The sequence below is a fragment of the Manacus candei genome, unplaced genomic scaffold (assembly GCF_025592945.1).
Source record: "Manacus candei isolate 608988 ecotype Guabito, Panama unplaced genomic scaffold, ASM2559294v1 h1tg000107l, whole genome shotgun sequence".
In the NCBI taxonomy this organism is placed as follows: Eukaryota; Metazoa; Chordata; class Aves; order Passeriformes; family Pipridae; genus Manacus; species Manacus candei.
This window is the reverse complement of record NW_026138155.1, coordinates 398,520-426,247: the sequence shown is the minus strand read 5'-3', so window position 1 is coordinate 426,247 and position 27,728 is coordinate 398,520. Positions and strand designations below refer to the sequence as shown.

Below are 27,728 nucleotides of genomic sequence, written 5' to 3'. Positions count from 1 at the left end.
TTTGCTTAATTCATTATTTCAGTTTATTTTTCTACAAAGAGCTACCCATGTGATGCATAGAACCACACCCCTTCTCCAAGCAGATTTTCTCGACTCTCAGCAAGAATTTTTTTCTTTTTTTTGGCAAATTATTTTACCTTTGGAAACCAAGGAAGTGCTCACTGGCCATGGTACATTGAAAACATTCCCGTGAGGAGCAACTCCACCTCTGAAGTGCAGCACGGGAATGCAGTGGGTGCACTGCTGGCTCAAGGCACAGTTCTGTCTCACAACTGCAGATCCCTGAGACAAGCAGAGGCACATTTTCCCTTTCCAAAATCATGATGATACTGCCAGGAAGAGAGGCAGACAAGGCCCACATTCTGGAAAGCGTGTACATGATGAAACAGTCCTGTCCCATGCACTGGGAATACCTTGAAGAGACATAAAAAGCCAAACTTACTGAGCTTGTCAAGTGGCTTCTTCAGTTTGTGCAATACCAGTTACTCAGCTCCTTCGGGTCTGTGTAGGGAGGGGAAAAGCTTCTCAGGGAAGGAATTAGGAAATCATAGAGCACAGTATCAGACAAATCAGAACAGACCCCAGAAATCCTTAATCCTACTCCTGGGGTTTAGTAACTATCAGACATTTCTCCAGTGGATGTCTTATGCTGGCCACAATAAAGGGCTGGAACAGCACACAGAAGCGGTGGGGTGTTTTTCTTTGTCTCTGTGTGCATCCATGTCACTTCATGGATCTCTGCTCTTCGACACCCCAGACAGGAATCGTGCCTTTCCTTACTTCAGCATTTGGTGCTACAATCATCTGCCCCTGTTGCCAGACCTGTTCACACCACGTCCAACTGGATCCAGATCTTGCGCTGCTTCCTTTAGGAGCTGTGACCTGAGGGCACACAGACACATGAAACAGGAGTGTAGTTTCATCTCAACACCAAGAATGCAGCTGCAACTAGAAAAGTGCTTTACTTAATAAATGCTCTACCAGTTTCTGTCTTATCTACAATTTGGCTTTCAGAGGCTTTGCTCTTCTGCTTTCCCTGCACAGCCAACACACCTCCTTGTCATCAATGAACTCACACACACTGGGTATGTTTCTAGTACTCCATGCTTAATTAATAAAATAATAACCTAATTATAAGATCCTGATTTCAGCTGAGAGTTGAGACATTTCTGAAAGGTTTTTAAGTGGGTAGAGATCGCATTTCACTGTCTCCAGCTTTAATTTATTCTTCCCACACAGTGCAAATTAAGTGCTGGCAGGAAAGCAATTCACTACGGGGCAGAGCTACACTGCAATTACCAGGACCATCAGTGACCTTGGAGAGGGCTGGGAGTAAAGCTGGGGCTTGTGTAAGAGCAGCCTTTGCTCTTGGGTTAGAACTGCCAGATTTGGGACTATGACAACTCAGGGGACGAGAGATTTGCCTACAGCACTTAATTCTGCTGCTGAGGAAATTAATACTCTTAACTATTACCAGAACAGCAGTAAAAATGTTCTTCCCTCTGAAATTTGGGCCTGCTTGACTCTCCTGCTTTTGACACTCTCCAGCTAAATAACCACAGTCCTCATGGATTGTAAGACACACACAGAGAGACATACATGTCCTAACTGTGATATAGATCACATAGCACATTTTACAATTGCACACACCCAGAGCCATATTCCTCATCATCTGAGCTACACCAGAATTAGCAAGGGCAGCCAGTCACACCCATCAGCTACTCCTGGTCTCGTTTGCTGCTCCCCTGACTCACCGGCCGCTTCTGCTCATGGAGCCTCCTGACCCAGGGGTGCCCAACTGTGTGGGAGAATGTCACTAGGGGCTGTGAAACAGGGATCTTGCTGGGAAAGGAAGGCAAGGAAGCTGCAGGGCGTGCACTGGGATGAATGGGAGGCTCTGGCAAGCGGCACTGTCTGGATAACCTACACAAGGTTTGCTCAGGGCCTGGCTTGCAGTGCCAGGCCCAACTAATCAGTAAAGCTCCTGCTGCCAGAGTTTTACTCCCTTAATTCAGGTTTTAGTGGCTGCTATGCAGATCGCAGCAGGAAGAACACTGTCTTTCAAGTGTTTGATCTCTTAAGCATTGCCCACAGAGACTGATACAACCTCTCCAAACCCTCATTCTTCCATACAGCCCTGAGGCAGCTCCAGGACCAACCAGGTTTACTTGTCCTGCTCCTGCTGAGCACTACAAACAGCCCTGGACTGCTGGGAACACCCTCTGCACACCAAGGGACAAGCACAAGTGTGGGAGCACCCAGGGAGGAACCAAAAGCACAGCTGATATGTGCTCCTGCTGCTCCCAGCACAGGAAAACCTGGCAAAAACAACCCTGGAGAAAGGCAAAACCAGTCGAGGATTGTGTTCCCTCTTTCCTTATAAACCCCCTGCCCCTCATTACTGATTAGAAACAGGAAGCCAACAAAGCCTGAACCACCATAAAAATGTAACTCTGATCTTACTATAGATACAGAGAGTTATAAGGAGCTGGCAGGTTTCTGGCACAGCTGGCTAACAGGGTCAGGTTAGTCATACAGGTCAGGTACTTTATCAGTCATACACTTTCCCATCAATACAAGACACTGGAGAGCAGAGACTTTACCCTCCAGCCTTGAAAACCTCTCCTGATAACCCTGAACATGCCAGAAATTATAAATAACCTGTCATTCAAACAGAATAAATGGTGCTTGTGTACCTTTTCCTATAGTATGACATGTATGCCTCCTGAAAAAGGGAGGATGACAGTCTAGGACTGTCAGTGGGACTTCAGGGCCCAAATCCCACAGCAGTGGATGAACTCTCTGGCCCCTGACCCAAAGCCTCCCAAAGGAATGGGGCAGAGAGGGAGACCTGTTCCATTTATTTGCTCCATCTGGGACTCAGCCTGACTGAGTTTCAACAACCCACACCTACTTTTAAGTGAACTGTACTAGGAGAGCACATTTAAAATTAGCAAACCAATGGCACACATTTCCCTCTCCTGTGAGTGGTATCCCACATGAATGCCACTCTGTGAAGGATGCTCCATTGGGATATGATAGGGCAGACTCTAGGAGTTTTGTTTTCCTTTTGTTAGCCTATGCTCAACTGCTTATTGATCTGAAAGAGTTCAGGAGCAGATTCTGGCACTTAGGATGTCTGCTGCTGCATTAAAACCTGGATGCACACTGCCTCTCCACACTATTTTGAGGAAAAGTGGAGGTCTTGCTCCAGGGATTTTCACAGCCTCTGCTAACTGCATTTGAGAGGCTGCAGACCTACAATCAGAGTCTGCTTTGTTCTGAGCCTGCATTATGTCACAGCCCGAGATCTTCCCCCGTTCCTGAAACACACACAGGTATTGAAGGCTGCAATTACATGATTTTGCCTGCCTGCATCACATTATGATTTACTCAGACACTGAACTAACTCTGATTAAAATTCTGCAATGTCTCTTTTAGCTTCAGTGGCGCCAGAGCAGCACAGCTGAGCTCTTCTGGAGTCTTTCCATCCACAAAGCCTGTGCTCTGCGTCCTTAAAGCGCACCAAACTCATTGGCACAGATGAGGGAAGACCAAAAAGGCTCACACTGGGAATCTCTCCCTGATTCCCAGTGTCTACTGCACTTAAATGCACACTTGGTAGGCCCAGAAATAAGGGCACAATGAGTCATCTTTAATCCCAAGCCCTGCTCCCGGACAGTCGGTGGCAGCCGGTGGCAAACAAGCGCTTTGTATGTCAGCCTGGATACAAACAGCTCCTGCCTGCCAGCTCACACAAGGGGGCTGTGTGTGGGACAGCCCTCAGCTCCCAGCCCCGAGGGCATGACAGGCACCAGTTTCCCTGGAAATGAGCCAGAGGAGGAGGTCTTAAATGACCAGGGCAGGAGAAGGATGGGGGGAAATGATGTGCAAGGAGTTAAAGCAACAACGGGGTTCCTTGGGGTCTAATCCCGGGAGGAAGCCTATGGAACCTCCTACCTTAGGATCTGTTCTCAACCTTCTGAGAAGGCAGGCAAACAACCCAGCACCCTGTTGCGATTTCCAGGCCCATGCCTTTTCCAGAATCCAGCTCATCTGTCCCCATTCCTTGTCAGATCCCACGCTCCAGCTCCAGTGCCACGCCGCACTCGGTTGGGCCTGCCAGCCCCAACTGTGAGTATTTAATATCTTGTGGCCAAAAGCAGAGGCAGGCCCTAGGGTGGGAACCACTAACCTTCAGCACAGTCTGCAATACCTTGGATAGCTCAACTGTGTCTCCAAAAGGAATACTTTGGGGAAGCAAAAAAAGTCCCCCCCTGGTTGGTTCCAGCATGTGACCTGGGTCTCGGGGTGCAGTCACTGCATCGAGTGCTGGCTCATGCCTTGCCCTTTCCTCCAGCACCACTGGGTGGGAAAGGACTTCATGCTTTCTCCTGTCATCAAACCAAAGCACCACATGACTAAGTGACCAGTGACATCCTCTCTCACACATTTAACTCGAGAAAGAGGAACTTGTGGGGACAGTTTCAGAGAAGCACACACAGATTTGATGACAGCAAGACCGTATTTCAAGGCACATGAAGGACTCCTTTTGCTGCCTTATTTATATCCCTGGCTTTTTATTTCAGGGAGGAAAAATACGTACTATCAGATATGTAATCAAATATGATTAATAATAATGATACGAGATTAATATTCGAATATCAAATATGTGATCAAACTTCCTCAGGTCATGAAGATAAACACTCCCATCAGAGCTTACAGACTTAGAAGAATCCTCTCACAAGAATTCTCAGTCAGACAAAACAGAAAACAAGGAAAAAAGCTGATTCAGGGAATTCAGAATTTAGTTTTGAATTATATGATGTGATTTATAAAACAATTTCATTGCTTGCCGCTTTCAGTAAAGCAGCATCTAAAATAAGGGGGAATGGACACCCACATTCAGAAACTCTGTAAGGTTTTGGCCTAAGTTATCTGCCGAAATTTAAGAGCATCTTAACCTCCTGAGAATGGAATACTTGCACTCAGTGACAAACAGCGAAGTACAAAAGAATATTCAGCCAGGCTAGGGGGGAGAAAAGTGCCCCTCAAAAGGAAGGAAGCTCATCCAGAGGCCTCTGTGCCTTATCTCTGCTGTACTCCTCCACATGTCCTTGGCCACTTCATTGAGACACACTCCACACAGAGCTCAGCAAAACCCTTGCTCAGAGAGGCAGATTGTTACGCCTGGCACTGGATCCAAGGGAATATTTAAGATGGTGTAAAAGCCGTGTTTCCATGAGCCTGCTGATGACGGGCTCTAAAGTCCCCTTCAGTGAGGACAAAAAGCTTCATTTCACAGGAAAAACATCCAGGAAAAGACATGCTGTGAGGAGCAGTGTGAAATAATACCACACTCCACCTGAGCTCCCTCCGGAATGTCCTCCCAGGAATTCTTCCTTCCCAGCAGCTAAAAGTGCATTTCTGGTACTTTCTCAGAATTAACTGTTCTCTATCTCCAGCTTAGAAGATTCTACTCGAGCTTTTACTTGTTTTCTCAGTGCTCTTCAGACTTTGGACTTGGATAAATTTCTGTGTTAAAAGTTGCCTGAAAAGAAATATTTGGCTGCCTTTTCTGCTGCATTTTTCCGAGGGCCTGACAATGTAAAAACTGACATGGAAATCAAAGCATAATGTCTCCAGGATGTGAGACAACCATGGGAGTCTGTCAGTGGGATTTTGCTGGAAAATCTTAATTATGATTCAATTCTAAGACCTCTGAAGTCTGAAATGACCTTGAGGCACTTCGCATTTCACAGAATTTAGCCAAATTTATCATAATCTGTTTTATGCCTGGGAGGGGGTAAAAAGCATTCCCACTCATGAAAGGGCACACGGAATGTGTACCAGCTAGGGAAAAGGAGAACAACAAAATAGAAAGTGTGACTTGCACAGAGAGTGACTAATAAACTGAAAAAGGTGGCAAATAAAGGCTCATAGGAAACAAAGCTATGAGGAAAAGGGATGTTGGGTAGGGAAAGCTGTCATTCCTTGATATTACTGTCACAGTACAGAAGTTCAGAGGAAGCACATGACATGCAGGAAGAGACTGGCCAGGGCAAGCAATAAGCTCTACTTCAAACCCAAGAAAGAATTCCAAGTGAGATTACTATGGGTAAGTAGGAGAGAATGGCATTAGACCATTTGAGTCAGCTAAGCAAGGACAAAACGCATTATAAGATGGAAAAACAGCAGAAAAAACTCTGCATCACAAGCTGTGTCCTTGAAAATCCACAGAAAACCAGTCTGCTTCCTATTCAATTTGCAGATGAGCCCTGGAAAATGCTACAAAGATGCTAAAGGGCTTAAAATGGATTCAAAGCAATCCTGACATGCTGGACAAAACCTGGAAAACAAGAACAGGGGCGAATGACTACTCCAAGCAGAACTTCTCAGCTGAGCAAGGAGCAAATGAGGAACAACTGGCCAGGCAGGAGTTCAGCACGGGAAGGATACAGGGGTTTTGGTTGATTGTAAATATGAGCAATATCTTGGTTATGCAAAAAAAATAGGAAGCATCTTATCCTGAGGACATCTTATCTTATCCTTTGTCCTCAGGATAAGATAACCCTCTGTGCTTCTCAGCCTGGGTAAGACCTCTGGGGGTGACATCTGTGTCCAGGTTTGGTCACTGTTCATAAAAAATGACACAGTGCCTAAAGAGGACTGCTGAGGTCCCTTTTAGCTGCCTTCCAGATTTTAATGGTTGATAATGGGAAGCAGGTCTGGATCTGGGGTGCCCCCACTACTAACCACTCTTCGAAAAGCTAATAGCACCTGAGAGAAAGCGTCTCCTCTCTGGAAAAAAAAGAGCTTTTCCTGCCAGCCACACTCCTCCTGTGCCACCTGCTGACTGCTGTGCAATGTTGCACAGAGTGTCCAGTGTTCACAGCCGAGATACTCCAAATACTGTGGGAAAGGGATGGGACAGAATGGCACTCGGGGCCACAGTTTCCTCCCGGGGTGTGATGCAGGTCCACAGTATATGAATACTTTGCCCTTCCCATTTTTCTGCCTGCTTGGGTGGGGACCCAACAAGAAAGTGTCAAACAACTGCCAGGAAAACCTCCATGACAGCAGTGTCTTGAACCCTAGATTTTAGCCTGGCTCTTAGGGAAGGCTACTTTAGCCTAAGCACTTCCAGTGCCATGACAGAACATCCACAGGGAATAACAGGGCTCCCGAATTTGTATTTCTTTCTTACTTACTCACATTTCCATTTTGTTCTATTGTAAAACTGGAGGAAGCACTGTACACGCACAAGGCTTGTTTAAGAGCAGTTCTCTCCACGGGATCAGACAGTGGCCAGGCTCAAAGGTGCTCCCTAAATAGCATCCCCAACTGTCAGAGCCAGGACAGTGGGATATTTCTCAGTCGAGATTCCCTGTCACCACACTAGATGGCACAGCTGACAGGATAACATCCAGAGAGTTCCTCTGGGACAGTAACCGTGGGCCAGCCCTTCCTAACAACAGCCCCGGCTGCAGAGCTGTTTATAGAGCTGTCAGAGTAAATATCTGCCCTCCTGTTTTGGCTCTGAAACGTGAAAAGGCTCCTGATCTTGGGCCAGTCAGCTGGGAATTCTGCAAAGTCACGTGCAGCTTTTCCAAATGCAGTCCAGCAACTGCCACCCCACTTACTGAACAAACAGTGGTGGCGTTCCCAGAACACTGCTCTCCAAACTAATGCCTCATCAGGAATGACTGCATGAACAAACTAGAGGCTTGAAATAATTAGAAACAGAACTGTATCCCTGAGACTTTGAGAAAGGGTCTCCTCACTCCTTTATTGTACTGGCACCTTGTCTGGTTCTAGTGAAAGCTTTAAAAAAAACCCCTAAGATACATTTTGGAGCATTTCTGTTAATCTGCTTTGGAAATTCTCTTAGGAGGCAGAGGTCTCCACGTTCTATGGGATGTAAGCATTTAATGAATTCCTAGAGAGGAAGGGACCAAAGCCAGGGGTAAGCTACTGCCTGCAATGACCCATGTGTTTGCTTAAGAACAGGAACCTCAGTCCCTCAGTGACCCTTCTCACTCTCTCCTATCCAGCATCTCTGCTTCTAACACTCGATAAGCGATCAGGAATTCAGGAGTTTCAGCCTTAGTATTCGCCATGAACCTTGCTTTAACAAAAAAAAAAAAAAATAAAATAAATTATAGGCATCAAAAGAGGAGTTCAAAAGTAGACAACTTGGTTGCTGCCTGGACAGGGTTTCACTGTTACAGCCATGACTAAAACTAGTTATGTCCAGCATAAATATGTTTAAGGAAAGACATATGGGGTTAGCAGCTCCAAAGCACTACTTCTTCATCTGTGCTGAGAGCTGGCAGAATGATGCTCTTTTAGTGTAATGCTACAGTGATTAATGGGTTTTGTGTGCTCTGCTGCAGGGAGGTGACTGGGAAGTTTAAATTGCAGTGCACACACAGTACTTACAGAACAGCAGCGTGTGGGTGCCCGAACTGGCAATCCCAGCTGAGCGAGGTGGTGCACAGACACAGAGCAGGGGACTGGCTCTGTTTTGAAGGCTAGAGAAAAGGAATATAAGTAAACTGCAAAACCACCACTTACTACACAGAGCTTCAGTATTCAGCACAACTCATTACAGCCAAGGGTCTGTTTTAAGTAGCAAGGCTGAGCTGCACCTTGAAGCACCGACAGTGGTGAGAGTGCACCCAAACCCACAGCCACAGAGAAAGTGCCCAGGCGGGTCCTGGCTGCTCAGCTCTTCCCTCTCCTGCAGTACTGAGCAGGAGATGTGAGCAGTGCACATTCAGCACATGCCAGGACACATCCCACACGTCCAGGGACCAAAATAGACATTCTGAGTTACGCACCAGCTCAGCACCTCGCTGGGGGAGCACTCTGGAGACGGTGCCTGAGATGCCGTGGTAAGCAAAGAAAGGAAAAATATTGGGATCATGAATTCTGTGCATCTGCACAGGCCACCCTCTTCCAGATCAGCCAGGGAACTGCACCACAGAGGCTGCACACTTGTGCTTCTATAAATTCGAGTGACATTTGCTGTCCTGCTAAGCTGAGGTAGCACTGCTCTAAATGACACTGAAAGATTAAGAAGTTCACACACTGGAAACAGACTTACTGGGACATCCACTTAGCCATTGTCTTTTCTAATGAGATAGTGGCTTAAATCTCGTCAGTGGGCCTTAGAGATTCAGTCATGGCAACACCTTTGGTCAGATAAAGAGAATGGATTAAAAAAAAAAAAAAGGAAGCAATCAGAACTGAGTGGAATTGTCCCCCCTAACTCCTTCCCTGGTGTTAATCTCTGGTGTTATAAACATTTTTACAGGTTGTCGCTCCAGAACTACCGATTCAAAACACATAGTCCCAAGCTGCATTTATGAAATTTCTCAGGTTCCTAGTAAGATCTATCTGCACACCCTCTTAATTTTGAAGTACAGTTTGACATATCACTTCAAGCGTCATAAAATGAAGGTAAATTAAAATGAACATCAAATATCCTCTGCACTAATGGGCTCTGAAGTCCTGGTAATCCGAAAAGCTTCCTGAGCGTAACAGAGAAGCCAGGAGAGCAGGGCAATGTCAAGGAATCCAGTCATAGTCATTAGAGTGTAATGCAGAAGTTACAAGTAGTGAATTCATCTCACTTCTCAGGGATAGCAAGCCCGGATTTTCAAGCATTAAAAGTACCAGCAAAGCAGTCACCCTCGGCACACCCATTAGAGCATCTAAGGCCACCAGCACTGCTGGAGTTAAACCTGCTCTAGGTGACTCTGCCTTGGTCTAGATGATCTCCAGAGGTCCTTTCCAACCCTAACAATTCTGTGATTCTGTGAAACTTCATAATCTGCAGTTGCTGTAGCTCCAGTGCTTGCTTTCAGGCAAAAACCAGCACAGAACCTCACGCATTCAGTCCTCAACTTTTAACCTGTCAGCTCCCCTCAGTTTTGCATCGGTTTAACTGGCAGCACGGCTAAGTTGTAGAAATCGAGGAAAGAGGAGGGAAAAAAGGGAGAGAAGGCAGAAAAGGGGGTGTGCACGTGAAGCCTTTAAACTTTTCCCCCCGACTTTTGGAGTTTATCCCAACCCGCCTTTCCCCCGCGCGGCCCCGCCCGCCGCGGCAGCGGCTCCTCCCCGGGGCCGGGGCGCCGTTTAAGGCGCTGCCCGAGGAGGGGCGGCCCCGGTCGGGGCCCCTCTCGCTGCAGTGCCCGGCCATGGCCCGCGACCGCGGCCCGCCCGTGGTGCGGCCGCCCGGCCCCGCCGCGCTGCCCGCGGAGCCCCGCGGCTGGGGCTGGCTGGACGCGGGGCTCTGGCCCGCGGGGCTCCTGCCCGCGCTGCTCGTGGGGCTGCTGGCCGCCGTCCTCGCCTGGTTCTGGTACGGCGGCAGCGACGGCAGAGGCGAGGAGGGCGGAGAGGCGGCGGCGGCCGGCGGCAGAAAGGGGCCCCGGCGGGCGAGCGGAGAGCCGGCGGCCACAGGTAGCGCGGAGGGCCGGGGGGCGCGGGGGTTTGCGGCGGCTCCTCCGCTTAACCAGCCCCGTCCTCCCCGAATGTCTCTTGCAGGGGATGCCGAGGCGAGCGCGGAGCCGGGGCGGCGGGAGGTCGCGGCTGCTGTGCCCGGCGCTCCGAAGGCAGGAAGGGATCTGGCGGCTGGTCCGAGGGAAGAGATCAACCACGTCCCGAGCGGGGGAGTTTCGAGTGAACCTGTGGAGGTGGAGCGGCTGATCCCGAAGCGGGATGCCACCGGCGCCAGGGAGCATCCAGATGATACGGCCGGCAGCCAGGTAGGGGAACTGCGAGCTCAGGTGGGAAAGGCAAGTGACGGATGGTGCGTGATGAACTTGGCAGGAGCCTCTGAGGATGACTGTAAGGACAGAAGTGAGGAGCAGCCGGGTCAGCCAGCTGAGAGTAGGGACTTGGACCACGAAGAGTGGGAAGTTGTTTCTGAGCACCTGGTCGAGGGGGGGGCCGGCAAGGATGGCAGCATGGAAGACTCCGACAGCAGGGAATGGGAACAAGGAGACTGCTGCGATGGGGACTCGAAAGCCAAGAGGGTTGCAGCCGTGCCCCCCATGTTCCAGAACATCCACGTGGCTTTCCGTGTGCACTACATCACACACTCCGAGGCTCAGCTCATCGGTGTCACCGGGGACCACGAGTGTCTTGGCCAGTGGCACAGCTATGTTCCCCTCAAGTGTGACAAGGATGGCTTCTGGTCCGAGTCCATCAGTCTGCCCGCAGACACCAGACTGGAGTGGAAATTTATCTTGGTGGAGAACGGGAAGGTCAGACGCTGGGAAGAATGCGGTAATAGAACCCTAGTGACTGAACATGAAGATCAAATTGTTCATCAGTGGTGGGGATACCATTAACGGGATGTTGGAAGCTGCTGATCTAGTGGCAAACCTGCCTAGATGAGTCACCGAGCCCCTAAACCTTAGGGGGGGCTCCCCTTCTTCAGTAGGAGACCCTCTCAAGTGCAGAGCTCTGGAAATCCTGTATGGAACCCAGCTAAACCAACCTGTGAGCAGCAGATCTCTGCCATCCCCTTTAGGAAATCATCTGGCAACCCGAAAAATCAACTGCAAACACGTGCTGAAGAGATACGAGGTAGGCTTAGAAGGCACGAGCAGCATTCCAAGCACCTGCCTGTCCAGGTAAATCTGGACCCCGGACTTGAGTTTGTGTTGCTTTGAGTGGGGCTATGGGATGCACGGTGGTACCGACGGCTTGGGCTTGGGAAGCGTGCTGGGAAGTGTGGTTACCAACACTGTAATAGCAACCTAAGTGTTTTCATTTATGTACTGTATTAAGTAAACAATAAACACTTTCGGATTGACAGCCTGTTACCAGCTGACCAGTGACCTGACTCATTTTGGTAACTTTGACCCAAGTGAGCTGCTTGACCCGAAATGTAAGTGGCTAGGGAACTGCTGAAAGGTGGCCAGCACTCCTGGGAATAACAAAAGCTGAACCCCAAAATAGTTCATCCACTACCTCCTACTGTCCAGCCATCCTGTCGGCTCGAATGAAAGGCTTGGCAGACGGCTCGTCTCCTGCTGAGGGGAGAGCGAAGGTCACACAGGACAGTCTGGGCTTAATGAATTACTTTGTCAGGGGCGGGAGCAGGCTTTAGAAAAACCCTGGAATGTTGGGCTGGCTAGGGAATAGGGCTCTGGCTGGAATAGAGTCAGGTGGCATATTCTGCCTACTGAAGAACAATACCACAGTATTGTTAGCAAATACTTACTTCTGTTTATTTTTTTAAGACTAGGCTTTTCAGCACAAACACTGAGTTTTCCTTTCCTCAAGTAAAACGACCTCAATTGCATTCTCTGCACTTGGCTTTTCTAGCAATAATCTGAAGTTGACAATATCCCTGATACACAGATGTACAGCTGAAACAGAAGCTGATCTTTGAAATCACCGAAGTCAAGTGCGCTGCTGCTGCCGTTTGAGCATATTTATACACACATCTGAGGCTTGTCTGAGGAGATTAACTATTCTATTAGATTAAGTTATTCACTAGAAAGCCACTTAACCTGCACTGGAATAGATTCTCTAATGCAGTGATGAACATGTCAGAGATGAACTCTGAGATGTCTCTCAAATTTAGAGAAACTTATTTCTTTTAATTAAACACCCTGTGCTTTGATCCCACAGACAAGTCACAGTCCTCAAGACTGTATCATCTTGCTGAAAGATCAAGTGAGGTTTCTACAAAGACCTGCACTGAACTTTTGCTACCACCTCTAAATTATTATGCCATTCACATCACTGCTTGCCCAGCAGGGCCTATGCTATGTAAATTAAATATTATTGGTGTGGTGAAGGAAAGAAGTCTGGATTTCAGTGTTTCTGGAGGAGCTGATTAGTATTATCTCCAAGTTCACAGAGGTGTTTTCTCATTATTGAACAATATATTCACTCAAGCATCAAGGTAGATTGAAACAAAGTTGCCTTGCTGCATAAAAATAATGATGCTGGAACAGCTAATACCTGTCTAATACAATGTCCTGGCTGTGAGACTGGTGCAGCTACATGTGAGAAACAACTAGTTGTTGTCATTCCTGTGTGGATCTAACAGCCTCAGGAGATCTCCAAGCAAATAATAAACTGTCTCGTTCACAGCTTATCAAAGCCTGCAACCACGGAGCCCTGACAACAAACTTGTGACAAATCAGGCAATTTGATTACTTTTAACAATCTGCTCCTGCCTGTGAAGTAGTTTGGTGTGCAGGTGCTGAATGCTGCAGCTGGGTGCTGTGCAGGCAGCCTGAGGGGACTGGGCATAAACCAGTTCAAAGTCTCCTGCAGAAACCTGCCTGGCAGCTTGTTTGCTTTGCAAAACCCATGCCCATCCCACATTCTCTCTGGCAGTTAAACTTACTGTTTGGAGTCTCTCCACAGATTAGCCTGGTATTGGGTTTTCTCTCTTAGGGGCTGTCTGGCTGTCATCTGAGGTGTCCTCCTATGCCATCCACCTATGTGACATGGAATAACAAAGTGCTGTTAGGGCTGCAGACTCCAGGACGTGCAGCTGCTCTGAGATTCTCCCAGCCTGCTGCCTCCCCAGGCCAATTGTTTGCCTGCTGCTGGTGGCAGGGAGGAAGCCCAGACCTGTTCCCAACTCTGCTGGGTTCCAGCAAAAGGATGTTAAGCTGCCTTTTTGCTTGGCAGATGTCCCTTCCTTTGCTCTGGCCCTCTGACCTCCCCACCTGCTCCCTGCCCTTGGCACAGGGCTGCAGCTTCTGAAACTCTTTTTAGCTTGGCTCCTTGAACCAAACTGAGACTTGTGACCTTTCCCAACCTGCTGGGGCTCTTATTCTCTACACCTGACCCTCTTCTTAGGAAAATCTGGGTAGATTTGTCCAATATGTATGGCAAGTCCGGACTGTGATACACAAGCCATCTAAAATGATCCTTTCATTTTCATTGCAAATGATTTCTAGGAAAGGGGAGATGCCTTTATTAATATTTTGACTAAGCTTGCAACACTGTTACAAAAAGGATCAGAAACAGTGGAAAAATAGTTAGAAAATATAAAAAAAATTGCCCAGATTAAAATACTGTCAACAATAACTGAGGACAGCTTAGGAGCAACTCAAACTAATTTCTTCTCCCCATACAAGATTCCAACTAAAACTTGATGAGTCCATTCTGCTTAGAGGTGTCATGGTATAGGATGAAATTCAAACTGAAAGAGGGAGAATTTAAGGTAGATATACAGTAGAAATCTTTCCCTGTGAGGGTGGTGAGGTCCTGGCACAGAGAAGATGTGGCTGCCCCATCCCCGGAAGTGTTCAAGGCCAGGTTTTTTTATTTACTTGCATGTATTTCTACTCCTCCATACTTCTTGCTCACTTAAAAGCAAAAACTATAAATAAGACTTAAAAAACTGGAAGAACTTTTATGATTTACCTTTAAAAAATATAATATACTTTAAACACAAGGTACCTACATGAAAGCAATCACTGACATATATGGCATCTTCACTTTGAGAGCTTTTTCTCCTTTTCCTTGGATTTCTTTGTCTTCACCTCCTGAGTTCTGATCACTGGTGACGTGGCTGAAAATAGCAGCAAGAACAGATTAGCTGAACACCCCCTGATGTGCAAAAGATCGAGGCCTGAGGTGCAGGCACCTGAAGCTTCCAGATATCCTCCCACACATTCTGCTGTACTTATCAAGCCCTTACAAAAGCAGCTTTAGTTTGCAATTCTGTATGTGAATATAGGCAAAACCACTCAGGATATTAAATGCATGGCAAGGAATAAAAATGAGAACACTCACCTTTGACTTTAATAAATAAATAAATAAATAATTAATAATAAATAACTTGATGAGTTTTACCTACATCAGGTCACTTGTATGTCCCTGACACATATGCACTCGGTGATGTAGAGGAATGATAACTTCCCAAATCTACACAACAAGACTTAAAAGGGCAAAGGGAAAACAACTGGGATATGTAATAATAAAAACTGCCCAGAGAAGAAGTGCCATCTCACTCTGGCATCCTGCCATCTCAGGAGCTCACAGAACACTATGTTTTTGGAGTCAAGGGGATCTTGCATCATCAGCCTGTTAAAAATTTCCCTTAACTGGACATGACAGCCCACGAGGACACCCCTGAGCAGCTGCCACGTTTGACATGTCAAGGACCCTGAAGCTTATTAGAGTTAAGGGGTGCTGTGGAGTTAATCTGATTAATCTCCTAGAAGCAGGATAATGGAGAAGTGGGGACTGGTAGTAAAACCTGTGTGTGCTAGTACAAGATGTGAAAGTGCTTTGGCAGGTACCAAAAAGACTTTTTGGAGAGTGTGGGTTTCTTCAACAAAATAGGAATATTTTTGGTAAATTCTGGCACTTTGGTTTTTTTATCTGTAACAATTCCACCAGGTCTTCCAGGCTTTGCATCTTGTTCTGTAGCCCCCTTGGTGTGTGCTCGCTATTTTCCATGGGCTGAGAAGCTAGGAAAAAAAATTATTCATCAATAATAATAATAATAAAAAAGGCCAACATCAATTATCTAAACATTCCATTTAAATCAGAGTTCATAGAAAATAAAATTTATACCAGTATTTTCAGTCAGACCCAGAACTTTACTAAATGTGTTACAGGAACCACCACAACTACGCAATTATTGATGTCAGGAATTCCTACAGTCTTATTTATTCCCGAATAAAGCAATTTACAAGGCCTTAAATTTAGTGGTGTGTGGAATTTATCTCCTCTTTGTCTAATACATTAATTAGCTGCTACATTTTGCTCACAATTCATTTATCACAGAATCAAACTCCTTGAAGAGAACTGGGAGAAGGAAAGGCACTGGCAGCCAAGCTGTTGGATCAGGAAACAGGACAGGATGTACCTATTTGGGGGGCTGTGGCTGCACCCCCTGGAGAGCCAGCATTCCTTGTGGATGGTCTGTGTCCTGGTGAGGCACTGGAGCCAAGGTCCTCAGGTAGGGTAGTTAACAGCAAGGGCACTGGAGATTTTGCTCTGTCTCTCTCCTCCCGAGAGGCTTTCCTGGGGGAGGATGTGTAACAACGAGCTGCTGAGCAGATGGATGCAATTCCTAGGAGATATCCAAGCAAAGAGCAGTGAGCACACAGCCTGATGGCAATATTACAGCTGCTCACAACCCAAGACTCCCTGTCCTGACTTGGGTCTCATTACAAACTCCCCTCGCTCAACTACTTCTCAAGGCTTCCACGTAAAAATACCCACTCCTTGAAGCTATTTTGGATGCCAGGAAAAATCTCTGGATGTTGCAGTTGGTTTTGCTAGAAGGCTGAGAGTAAATACCCAAGAGATTTCCTTTAATACTCAGGTATATAAAAAGAGTACCCATAGTAGTTGCTCCTCACAATAAACAGAGGGATGCCAGCCTATCTCTGAAGCACAGTGGCTCAAATTTTAATAGAGAACAATAAAATATATCAGTGTCTGCAGGCAGTTTTGACAGAATGGGTAATCTAAGGGTAAAAAACCCAGAAGGTGGCTAAGATTTGTATCTTCAAACCCTGCTGCTCAAAGCCACATCCTTATATTTCTGTTTAGGTCACTTAAATCCACATCACCACAGTTGAAAAGGTTCTGACCACCCAGTACTTGGAAGGAAATCAACAGCTTCTGCAATGAGCTGATACCTCTCAAAAGCACATCCATATCCCAATACCTGAATGCAGAATTCAAGAGCCTAAATTTAGGCTCCAAGAATATGACAATATTATGTATGCTAAAATTATGCAAGACTAACATGGCAGTTATCCATTTTGGGTGTGCTGGTACCAGCCTCCCAGGAGATGCTTTGCAGCAAGATACAGATTTTGCAATTTTGCACAGTAAGTGCAATAGAAACTTTGTAACATGTCCCAAGAAAATACACTGTATTGGAACTATATTTTTTGGTACTGTTCTGTGAAGTTCCACTTTGACATCAATATGACACAAATGCAGCCAGCGAGATCTTACCCAGGGATGTAAAGGTCAGGGAAACATCTTGGGACTGAAGATCTGCAGGGTGTGAGCAGGAAGGATCCCTAAAAGCAAAATGAAGGCAAAACTTGCATTCTGGAAGGATTATGCTAAGTTTTGGCCATGCTGGCCAGGCTCCATGGCGAGAATGTGGAGCTCTCACATGGAATCTCCAGGTCTTATACATGAAAATCAAAAGCAAACAAGGTAAGTAACTTTCAGAGCTCTTTCTTAGGGGGATGAAAGCAACACCACAGCTTTGTTTTGTAATTCCCAGGAAGCTTTTAGCATTATGAATAAAGCAACACAAACAAGCTCAGGACTGAGGTTGTGTTAAATGAGCCTTAGAAACCGAATCTCAAATGAGTACTGTAAGAAGCAGGTTACTCAGCTAAGTGAAAGCACTTCTCACTGTCCTAAAATATCCTTTTCCACCATGTTTGCAATAGCAGCCTTTCCAGCTGCAGTTTAGATTTAGTCAAATCTAGTCAAAATCCATGAATTCTATTTTTCTTTGTGAAGTATCCTCATGTTGTGGATTAGAAACATGTGTTGTATGTGCTGTATTGATTTTTCAACTTCATGTGTTTGGTAAAAAAAAACAACTGCCTGCTTCAGCAATGAGAGAGGGGATATTTACATATGGCAGGACAAGAAGAAAGGAGTTCTAAACCAAAATAAAAGGTAAAACACCAAAAAGCAAGCACTAAAGGCAAATGGTGTAGTCACCTCCTATTTCCCTACCACCTGAAGCATCTGAGGAACTGGCAAACAAGAGAAGCTTTGGAAGTTTCCAGATTCTCTCAAGCTTATGTGTAAACCCAACTTTCTTGCAAAAAGACATCCTATGGTGCTCCTGAGGCACGTGAAGAGCCAGATCCCAGTTTTAGAGGGCACTACAAGTACACAGCACACAACAGAAATAAAGCTCTTACTCTTACACTGCATTGCTCATGGTTGCTAAAGGTGGTTTTCTCCCACCATTGCCACTGAGATCCACAGAGGGAATGTCACTGTCTGAGCCTGTTAATCCTTGAACAATCCTCTTTAGATCCTGCAGTGGTTCTTCCTTCAAAATGTCCAGCTTGGAAGGCACCTGAAATAAAACCATTCAGTTATAAAGTATTTACAAAGGCACTCTGATTGTCAGTTCTTAGCTCTACTCATCCAGAGGCACATGTTTTACTTTTGTTTCACCCCCTCTACTCTTGTTTTCTCCTTTTACCCTGTGACCCCAGGTATTGCTGTACAGGACACAGACACAGTGCTGAAGACAGAGAGAGGAGCAGATGAGGGTGTTTTCCAGGCACTCATTCCTGTAACAGCTGAGCTGTCTGCAGACAGAAACCCCTTTATTGTCACAGCCACCTAAGAGATGAAGTGCAAGATTATCCTCATTTTACTGATCAACACTTGAGGCAAAGGCCTGGCTCAAAGAACCCTTTCCTTCTGTAAAAACTGGATTTTTCAGACTACTCAGCACTTTGTAAGTTCAAAGCACTGCTCCCACTGACCTTTGCTCCACCTGGGGATGGAACTGGCTGCAAACATTTTGCTACCCTATTTTCATTGGGGAAAAAAAAAGTAATTTTCAATGGGAACACACTGGTTTCATCAGGGCTTTTGTGGAGAACAAACCCTCAGCTTCATAAGGAGTCAAAGTGATACTGGGTCAGACCAAACCAACCATTCCCACATTCCAGCTAAGGAACCAGACTATCATCCATGTCTGTCTCAAGGGTTGGAGCTGCTTCCTTTTGTACAGTAACTAATGATGCAGGAACCAAGAAGATTAAAGCAGACTTGAATTCAAGTTCTTCTGCAACCTGTTATGTCCTCACCATGGTACTGCATTAAAAATCACTCCTTTTTCCCTCTTTATCCTGAGAAGTATAAATTGATTAACTCAAAGAAAAGAGAGTAGGAGTGCCTGATGCTGCAGGGATTTTGCAGAAGCCACTGTCCTTTGTTCCTTGATGTAAATGTTTGCCACCACATCAGAAAGTAAACCAGAAAATACTACTGAAAAATATCTGTACTAACTTGTAGTCTCCTGCAGATTCTGAGGCAAAAATTAAAGAAAACACCTGCTGAAGACACATCAGGTCCCTTCTGGAGATTTTTACAAAAATCTATATACAAAAACTCCAAAAGATTTTTTTTTTTGTATAAGATGATGTTTTCTGTAACGACAAATCAGAACACCACAAGAATTTAATTTAAATCTAAATGCAGATGTACAAAACCAAAAGGAAGGACAAGGATGTGGATAAAACTAGTCAAAAGCAGTGAAGGCCAGAGTGGAGAAAGATTTAAACATCAATCAGATGATTAAATTTATCAAGAACTATGTAGAAGTCTATTTTCACTGTCAAATGTAAGTGATTTACAGCAAGTAGAGTACTAGCAAAGAAAAAGAGTGAAAACCAACGTAAATAGTTTATAAGTGTTATTGGTGATAGAGATAAAATAAACTCCTACCACAATCTACAGGGTTTTTTAACTGTCTGGTTGGTTTCTACACAAAAAAAATCGACCTGAAAGGCCATGACATATAAGAAGCTACAGAAAATGATTTCATCTGTGCTGTTAAGAATTGGCTCTTGGACACTGCGACCCGATGCTCTCCCACTTAGAAATTCCATGATATTTTTACTCTTTGGAACATGCTGGTTTCCTGTGCAGGTTCCCATCCTGAGGCAGGTGCTCACCTGAGGAGCAGGGCTGGCCAGGGAAGGTGGCAGGACAGCAGGGTGCAGGTGGGACAGAGGCACAACATGCTGAAGCTTTCCTGAGGCAGAAGCTGATGAGTAGCCTGGGCCCTGCAGCTCCTGTGGAAAAACAACAGAGGTTCCCCACCTTGGTCATTCTTCCTCTGAAGCACTTTTTGTATTCATACTTTGAATGTAGCATCTTGTTTCTCCCTCAAAACTAGCAGCTGGGGGGGGTCACTAAAATGAATGATAGTTTCTTACGACAAAAGGACTGTTCTCCACGTACTGTTCATTCATAGCAACAGTCTCACTGCAGCCTGAATAGCCCATGGTTATAAATAAGGTAAAAGTAAATAATACCCTCTATTCATCTCAAAAGTAAAGTCAGAGATTGGACCAAAGCTATGTTTTCATTGCCCTTATTGTAAACAGCACTTCAAAAACCTGAATTTGTGGACGTGACGCGTGCAGCAATGAGGAATTCCATGTAAAAAAAGGTTTCAGAGCGTGAACAGTTCAGAGCTGTTCACAATAAACAGAGTTAAACCTGAAGTTCAGACCCAAAGCAAAAGCATTTAACATTAGGACCATGTTTCTCAGGAACACACTCACTTTGACATCCAGAGTGTGCTGCAGCCTCCTGCTCCTGACACAGGATTATGCCCTGACACTCTGCAAATTGCATGGATGCCTGGAAGAGAGCACAGAAGAGCCACAAATTAGTGGTGCTAACTTTCTGGGGGTTCCAGTCTTACCTGTTCTCTCAACAAGCTGCACACACAGATGTTGTTATTAAAGGGACACAATCCTGTCAAGGCCGGGCCCAGACCTACTGGACACCTCTGGGATTAGAAAATTCAGCAGTGCTAATGAGGCAAAACTATATTCAAGCTTCTAAAAGGGGTGGCTGAGAACTTGGTTCCTGTCTTTGTTGAGTTATATATACTTTTTCTTCCTTAAAAAGTTTACTGTGAAAAGGGGTGAGACTATCTATACACACAAGAAAGGTAAGTTTCCAGTGACAAGCACTTAAAGAAAGATATTTCACACTGGGGAGGAGGCATCATAATTATTTTATCATTTTTTATTTAAAGCAATTTGAAAATGACACCTTATGTAGAAATGTACATCCTGAAAAGTTACCATCCTGAAAGGGTTCTTCTTTATAGAAAAAAACCCAGAGATATCTCTTCAGATAAGGATCTTCCAGCACATGTGAAAAGAACTTATTAAATATAACCTTTCTCTTCCCAGGTGACAGTAGAGGAAAACATCCAGAAGTGCCCCTGAACTCAAAGTTACCTTGAATTACCTTATCAAGGGCTGTCTCCATCTTAGATAGTCTTTCTTTCAGCTGTTTGTCTTGTGCTCTCAGGATGTCCAGTTCTCTAGCAATCCTGATATTTTCTGCTCTAATACAGCTCAATTTTTCACTTAGTTTACAGTTTTCTTCTCTGAGGTAATGCTTCTCCTGAATTTAAGATGGGAGAATCTGAATTAACCCTTTGAGAAGCTCAGTCATTGCACCTTGCAGAAAACTGAGGTTTTGCAACAAGAAGATAGGTCTTGTAAGGAATATAAGGAAAAGTGCAATTTGGTGAATCTTGGTGAAACAACATCTCAGATTTCAGATCCCTTTTGAAACTGGAATTTGAAGCTTCAGTATCCACAGGACCCAAAGCCAGTGAAGAAGTAAACTACAGCTGTTGGTAACTGAATGATTTCTTTGTCACAGAAAACAAGTAAAATTATTTTTGGTCCTTCTTTTGGGCCAGCTGTGCTTTTGGCCATGCATTTCTCCCAAGACAAATTGCCCTAAATCCAGTTAAATGCTTTTACAGGGAGCTCTTCTGACCTCAGCTGCGTTAGCCATTGCCTCTTCCAAGAATCTAATCTTGCTCTGCAGTGCATCTATCTGCCCTCTCTTGGCTGTGATCTGCTTCTGCATTCTCACTGCAACTTCCAGAGCTGTAAAACACAAGGTTAATTCTCGATGAACAACTGTGATTATGACTGTAAAACTTACAGAAGTTCTCTTGTTAACAAGACAAACTTGTGTAATTTTTGGGAAGTTCAACCCATAGCTACTGTTGCCAGCAGATCCCTCCATAGTATTTAGAGCAGTCCTGGCCTCTTTCACTTCAGCTTGGGCAGATTTCAGCTGCATTTTCAGTCTGTTTGCAGTATCTTGCATCTCCTCGATTTTATCCTGGTAATCCCTCTCCAAATCTTCAAATGCCTCTGGTGAGAGTCAGGAAAGACTGAAATTAGGAGTGACAAAAAAAAAAATAAAAAATCATTCTTCTAGACTTAGATTACTGATCTGCTGCCAACTTGTGATAAAAGAAGTGCTTTTGGATATTTTCTGAGGGTATGGGAGTGTGCAGAGAGCAAAGCATGTGACCAGTGGTATCTGTCCAGCTGCAAAGCAGATTTAACTGAGAATCTACATGAATTTTGGTGGTTGCTTTGGGTCCAGCCAAAAGGTGTATTAGTTGTGAAAATAGTCAAGTTAGAGCAGCCACTTTTAATAATGTTTTAGCACACGTACAACAAAACAAAGTTTCCCTGTAATTTGACCACAGAAGGTTAAAGGGATCCACTACTGCTCTTAAATAACAATCAGGAAACAGAGGTCAAGTTCCCATTCTGTGATTTACTAGATCTGTTTTTTTCATCTCTGGAGCCAGGCAGTTTTAAGTATTTTTGCTCAGGGTACTGAGATGGGCCACAAAGATTGTATTCCCACCCTCCTGTGCCAGAATCCCACGCCATGACACAGCTCCCTGAAGGAACCCGACCATCCCATGCTGGCAGGAAATCTCCTGCTCTACCAGCAGCCATATTTGGATTCAGGGAGCAAGCTGCTCTTTTATTTTTAACACCAGCCCAAATTAGCAGCCGTGGGAGCTGAGCTGGGGCTCCCTACCTGCAAGGCCAGTTAGGTTGCTCCTACCAGCCTGGAGTTCATCCATGAGCTGATCTTTTTCCTGTTTCACATCTTTAAGTGCCTGGAGCCTCTCTGTGCATGTGTTAACCAGCTGAACCTTTTCCAGCTCCAGCTCGCTCAGTCTGGCCTCCACCTCATGTATTCTGGCTTCTTTCTCATCCTTTGCAACCTGCTTAAGTAAGAAACAACAGTATGTGTACTATACATAATTACATAAAATAACCACGAAGATGCGTAGACACCACTACTTTAAATCTCACTTTGGGGCAAGAAATTAAACCAGAGTAAAACAGAGAGATCACTTGTGTGAAAATTGCTAATGCAGGCAAAAAAGGGGGCAACAGAATTGGATGTGATGGTTTTACAGCATGTTACACCTCACCAGTGTAGGATATGAAAATGATTTCCATCTTGCAGCAGTTCATTCCCAATGCTCAACCCCCTCCTCATATTGATCATATTGTTCCTCTCTGCCCATTAACTTAGTGCTATTAAGATTCCAGATACCTTCTCCAAAACCACAGTCTCAGCCCATTAAGGTAGAGATTTAAAAACAGAAACCCCATATTGTCTTAAAGAGACATAAATACAGCACCATTTGCACACCTTGAGCTCTTCTACTCTGAGTTTCCAGTCATTTATTTCTTGTCTAAGCTGGGATTTCTCAACTTCCATTGCTCCAGCAGCCCGACCGTGCTGGCCCATGATCTGGGTCATGTTATCAATTTGCTTTTGGAAGATCTCACTGATCCTTTCCTACTCCAACACCTGCAGTTTCAGTGTCTCACACTCCGACTGCCCCTTGTGTAAGCAGCCCTCTTCATTCTTTAGATGCTGGAGCTCCTGCAGCCTGCTGCCAAGCTGGGAATGCAGCTCCTTCAGTTCCTGGCTGGTAACCCCAAGGGCTCTCTCCTTCTCCTGCAGACAGGCTGTCAGATCTGACACTGTTTTCCCAGCAGCCTCCAAATTCATCTGTTTGGCTGCAAGATCATCTCCAACTTTATGGAGTGTTTCCTTGGTTGCCTCCAGCTGGACACTCAAAGAGGAGATTCTTCCAACGCTTTCATTTTTTTCCTTAATTACAGCCATCTGAAGAATAATAATACCAGGATCAACCAAGAGATTTGGTTATTTCTACCTTTAGAATGTCCTATAGTTCATCTTTACTCGTAATGCAAAGCAGGTTGTCTCATTACAGCTCATTTTGGAGGGGCTGAAGTCTGGAGAAAAGGGGAATGAATGTCAAGTGAGCGTCTAAGAATCACCTTTGTCAGAAGGAATTCTGACATGGCACCGGGTTATAAACACAAACTTCATTATATTTTCATTAAATATCTCATGAAGTAAAGCACCACAGAGGCCCTTAATTTACTAACCACTCTTGCAGACATGCTCACTACCCAGAATACCACCTTCAACAGCTTGTTTGATATGTCTGGCAGCACCAAACTTACTGGAAGTTTGCAGAATGTCCTTTTGGAGGTTTACAGCCAAAATCACCAACCTGGCACTCCATTTGTCTGAGACACTCCATCCTCATTTCCTTCACTGCCTCTTCCATGCTCTGCAGCTGCTGGTTTTTGTTGTCCAGCTGTCTCCTGAGCTGGTCCACAGTGATGCTGTTGTCTGTGTTCTGATCCCAAAATCGCTTGTTCTGTTCTTTTCCCAGGCTTAGTTCTATCTCTTTTTTATGAAACTTAATCTATGAGAAATCAAAGTCATCTCCCTCCTAAACACATTTAGGATTATTTTGGTCTCTTAACATTAGCAGCATTCAGTGGCCCAGTTACACACTGGAATAGGAACTGCTGCAGGGGTTTCCACTTGGCAGAAGGAGAAAGGTTGGCTAAACGAGTCTAACATCTCCTCCACTTTTCCTTTCAAATTTATATATTTCCTTTCAACTGCATATATATTGCTGCTGTAATTATTTTGAAGCATGCAACACCTCAATGCTGAAGTCTTTCATGTCATTTGTATCTATCCCCAAATCAGTATAAGCCACAAAAGGAAAGAAAATGATGCCATGTCAACACCAAATGCAAACCAGCAAAGCAGTAACTCTGAGGTTAAAGGGAAGGTTGCTCAGCATCTTTAATGTGCTTTGCCTAGGATTCTGTGATTTTTTAATTTGGGACAAAGTTAATCTTAATTCTGGATGTCCTGCATTGCTAATGGAAAAGGCCTCTGGGCTTTTCACATCTAATTCAAATTTCTAGTTAAAAATAATTCTCAAATTTAATTATAAGGGGAAACAAGCAAGATGCAAACATGAACACCAGCAGTAAGGACAGGCTTTTATAAAGCAAGATTTCTTTCAGTACTATCACTTGTTTTTACCAACAATTGATGAGTCTGGTCCCTCAGATTTCCAGATTCTTGGCCACATTGATCCTGTTCTGTGTGAGCTTCTGCTGGCTCAGAACGAGCAAGGTACAACTGCTTCTCAAGGTCTCTGACCTAGAAAAAGACAAATATTCATTAAGAATTATCTTAATGTATTCTATTTTAAGCAGTACATCGGATTTATTCTAGTTTTCTGTTAGGTTCTACTTTAAACAAGTCCAAACATCCTTTTTTTGGCACAGCAGAGTTATTCCCTGAGTGTAATCAGAATTGTGTTGTCTTCTTTCAGTGATTAAGCTCAATGTCATTTCAGAGTTAGTTATGATTCTGGAGAGTAATTTGGCTTCTACCTTGATCCACAGCTCCTCAGAAATTCCTTACCTACACCATAAGCCCTTAATGGAATGGGCAAAGAAGCACTTTAAAAAAAAAAAAAAAGACCTTTTTCCACAGAGGGATATTCCTTCACTATGAGTGAAGCAGCAAGTGGAAAGTATGAGCAGCATAACCCTTCTCCCAAATTAAGGCTGCTTCTAACATTTTGTACACTATAATAAAAAAACAGACTGAATGATCCCTCTCCACCAGGCTTCGGGGGCTCTTTGCAAGCTGCAGGCACTGTCAGCTTTACCAGCCAGTGCTGCCACCTCCTGCTCATGCTCACTTCTTAGCTGCTCCCTCCTCTTCCAAAAAGATAATACTGGTTACTAATTTTCATCTTGGCAAACAGTAACTTCTCTCAGTACTGGGCAATGTAATAATTTTGATGTTCTGTTATTAAGTATCGACTGTTATTTTGAAGAGGCTACTGTATAACTCCTGGGGATAGCAGGGCAAATTTGGACCTCTCAAACATGGAAGGACAAAGCTCTAAGTGCTTTGTCAGCCACAAAAAAGCCAACTTAATCACCAAAATTATTATTTTTAATCTTTTATTTTAACAGTGGAACTGCTGTTCCAACAAATTCTACACATCCAACTAAGTTACCAATCACACTTAGAAAAGTAAGGTGTAGAGACTCTTCCAAAATAGTATTTTTGAGGCAATGAATAAACCAGGAAATTGTCAGCATGGAAGGAAAAAGCAGCAGAAAGTCATGAGCAAATAAATATCTGGATGGAGCAATTATTAGAACAAAAACATTGCTTGCTACCCCCTAGTCACCTCACCCCAAATACCATCATCATCATCAAGGAATCATCTGTGGAACTTGTGAAAAAACTTCTATTTATGTTCTATGAACAAAAAAACAGAGAACAGGTACCTAATTTGATGTTGCTGAAGCAGAAGTTCTTTTTGGGTCTGTGAACCTTTTTTTTCAGTGACTGAAGTTCTTCCACCTGTCGTGGACAGATGACACTGCAAACCCCTAAAGAAAAGGCAGTGTGAACAACAGCTTGTAAAGTGGAATTTGCTTCCTTTTTCTTTCACCCTGAGCTGTGGAAATGGGCACGACACGGGATAAGTGCCAGCAATAAACCCAATTTCCAGTTGGGATCAGTGCTGGAGTACCAGCACCTGCCACCCGAACTGCACAGTGGCATTTGCACCTCTTCATGCCATAACCCTTTCCTTAGGCCAGGTTAGGAGGGAACTCGTGGAGTTCTCAAAAATATTTCCTAAAAACCAGAAAACTGAGTTTGGGGAGGAAAATCAGCACTTCTTTCACATACCAGGACAACCTTTTGTTTGAGGTATGACACCTCTGAGTCTAAATCCCTCAGGACATTGACAGTTGCTGTGCTCAGGCTGTGGAGGAGCAGGCTGGTAATATTCTTGTGCTCACAGAGTTTCCTGCCTCTGCTGTCTTTGTAGTCCATTAGGATGCCCTGTAATTCCAGAAGTACTTCCTTGTGGCCGTGGACCATCTTTTTCAGATGCTCAGTTTGGCTCTCAGCCTCCCTCAGCATCTCCTCCTGCAGCTGGTTGGTAGCTTCCAGCTCTCAAATAGCATTTTTCAGCTGTAATTTTTCATTCTCTTGGCTCTGCAATTCCTTTTGTCTGAATTTGGAAATCAAAAAAAAAAAAAAAATTAGAAAGCAGGATTCACATGGATTTTTATCCTAATAGGTATGGAACTTCTGTTGCTTAACTGCTGGTTTTTACAAGTAAATAACAAGTTGTTTTCTAAACCAAGATGCTACAGTCTTATTCCTGAAGGGAAGTTTCTCCCTGTGTGCTTCTCAAAGCCCAGACACTCTCCATAACACAAATCTGCCTTGGCCTTCATACCTGGTATCCAGAAGGGCATCCCTTTCCAACTGCACTTCCATCAGTTTGCTCTGCAGGACTTAGATGGATTTGCTGTTGCTCACATAGCTCAGTGGTCTAAAGGAGAAAAAAACCCCAACAAATTAAAATATTGAATACATAATCAAAATAAAAGAGGCTGCTCAAACAGGACCCTTCTAAATTACATAACAGTCTGCAATGTTTACAGTAAATTACTCCCAAAATTTGTTCTGAAATCTGTTTAATGCTTACCCACACTGGGCATATTGTCCCTTGGTAAAGATTTCTTGTGACACTAAGAATCCATCACTGATTCCACCGGGCCTCTGGTGGTTTCTTCATGGAGTTTTGGAGTCTCTCTTGTCTTTCCAGCACCTCCCTGCAGAACAGCACATGAAAACATCCCTGCCTTCATATTAGCACATCCTGAAAAAACTGGGTTTTCATTCTATAACATTACTGATAAAAACAGATTAGGAGATTCAGATGCAAAAATACCACTTTTTCCCGACCA

The 27,728-nt window shown here is 44.6% G+C and overlaps 2 protein-coding genes across 2 annotated transcripts; one reads left to right on the top strand and one right to left on the bottom strand.

The window, feature by feature from the left end:
* CCDC158 (coiled-coil domain containing 158) lies at window positions 1–26,850 on the bottom strand. Its single transcript, XM_051769419.1, is given in 18 exon segments — window positions 1–882; window positions 13,379–13,472; window positions 14,450–14,557; window positions 15,359–15,461; window positions 15,863–16,069; window positions 16,969–17,036; window positions 17,913–18,067; window positions 19,683–19,802; window positions 20,298–20,322; window positions 20,324–20,376; window positions 20,998–21,156; window positions 21,541–21,653; window positions 21,774–21,926; window positions 22,615–22,804; window positions 23,242–23,724; window positions 24,140–24,337; window positions 24,976–25,095; window positions 26,656–26,850. Coding segments are annotated over 17 exon segments (2,463 nt in total). The 3' UTR covers window positions 1–882; window positions 13,379–13,459.
* On the top strand, window positions 10,191–11,837 carry STBD1 (starch binding domain 1). Its single transcript, XM_051769408.1, has 2 exons — window positions 10,191–10,467; window positions 10,552–11,837. The coding sequence occupies exons 1-2, from the start codon at window positions 10,206–10,208 to the stop codon at window positions 11,358–11,360; spliced, it is 1,071 nt and encodes a 356-aa protein (XP_051625368.1). The 5' UTR covers window positions 10,191–10,205; the 3' UTR covers window positions 11,361–11,837.
* Window positions 26,851–27,728: the final 878 nt, after the last annotated feature.

What these genes read in the sequence shown, in the direction of transcription:
- STBD1 (XM_051769408.1), top strand. Translation starts at nt 10,206, where the DNA reads ATGGCCCGCGACCGCGGCCCGCCCGTGGTGCGGCCGCCCGGCCCCGCC. An exon ending in CGGAGAGCCGGCGGCCACAG is followed by an intron (nt 10,468 to 10,551) that starts GTAGCGCGGAGG and finishes TGTCTCTTGCAG; the next exon opens with GGGATGCCGAGGCGAGCGCG.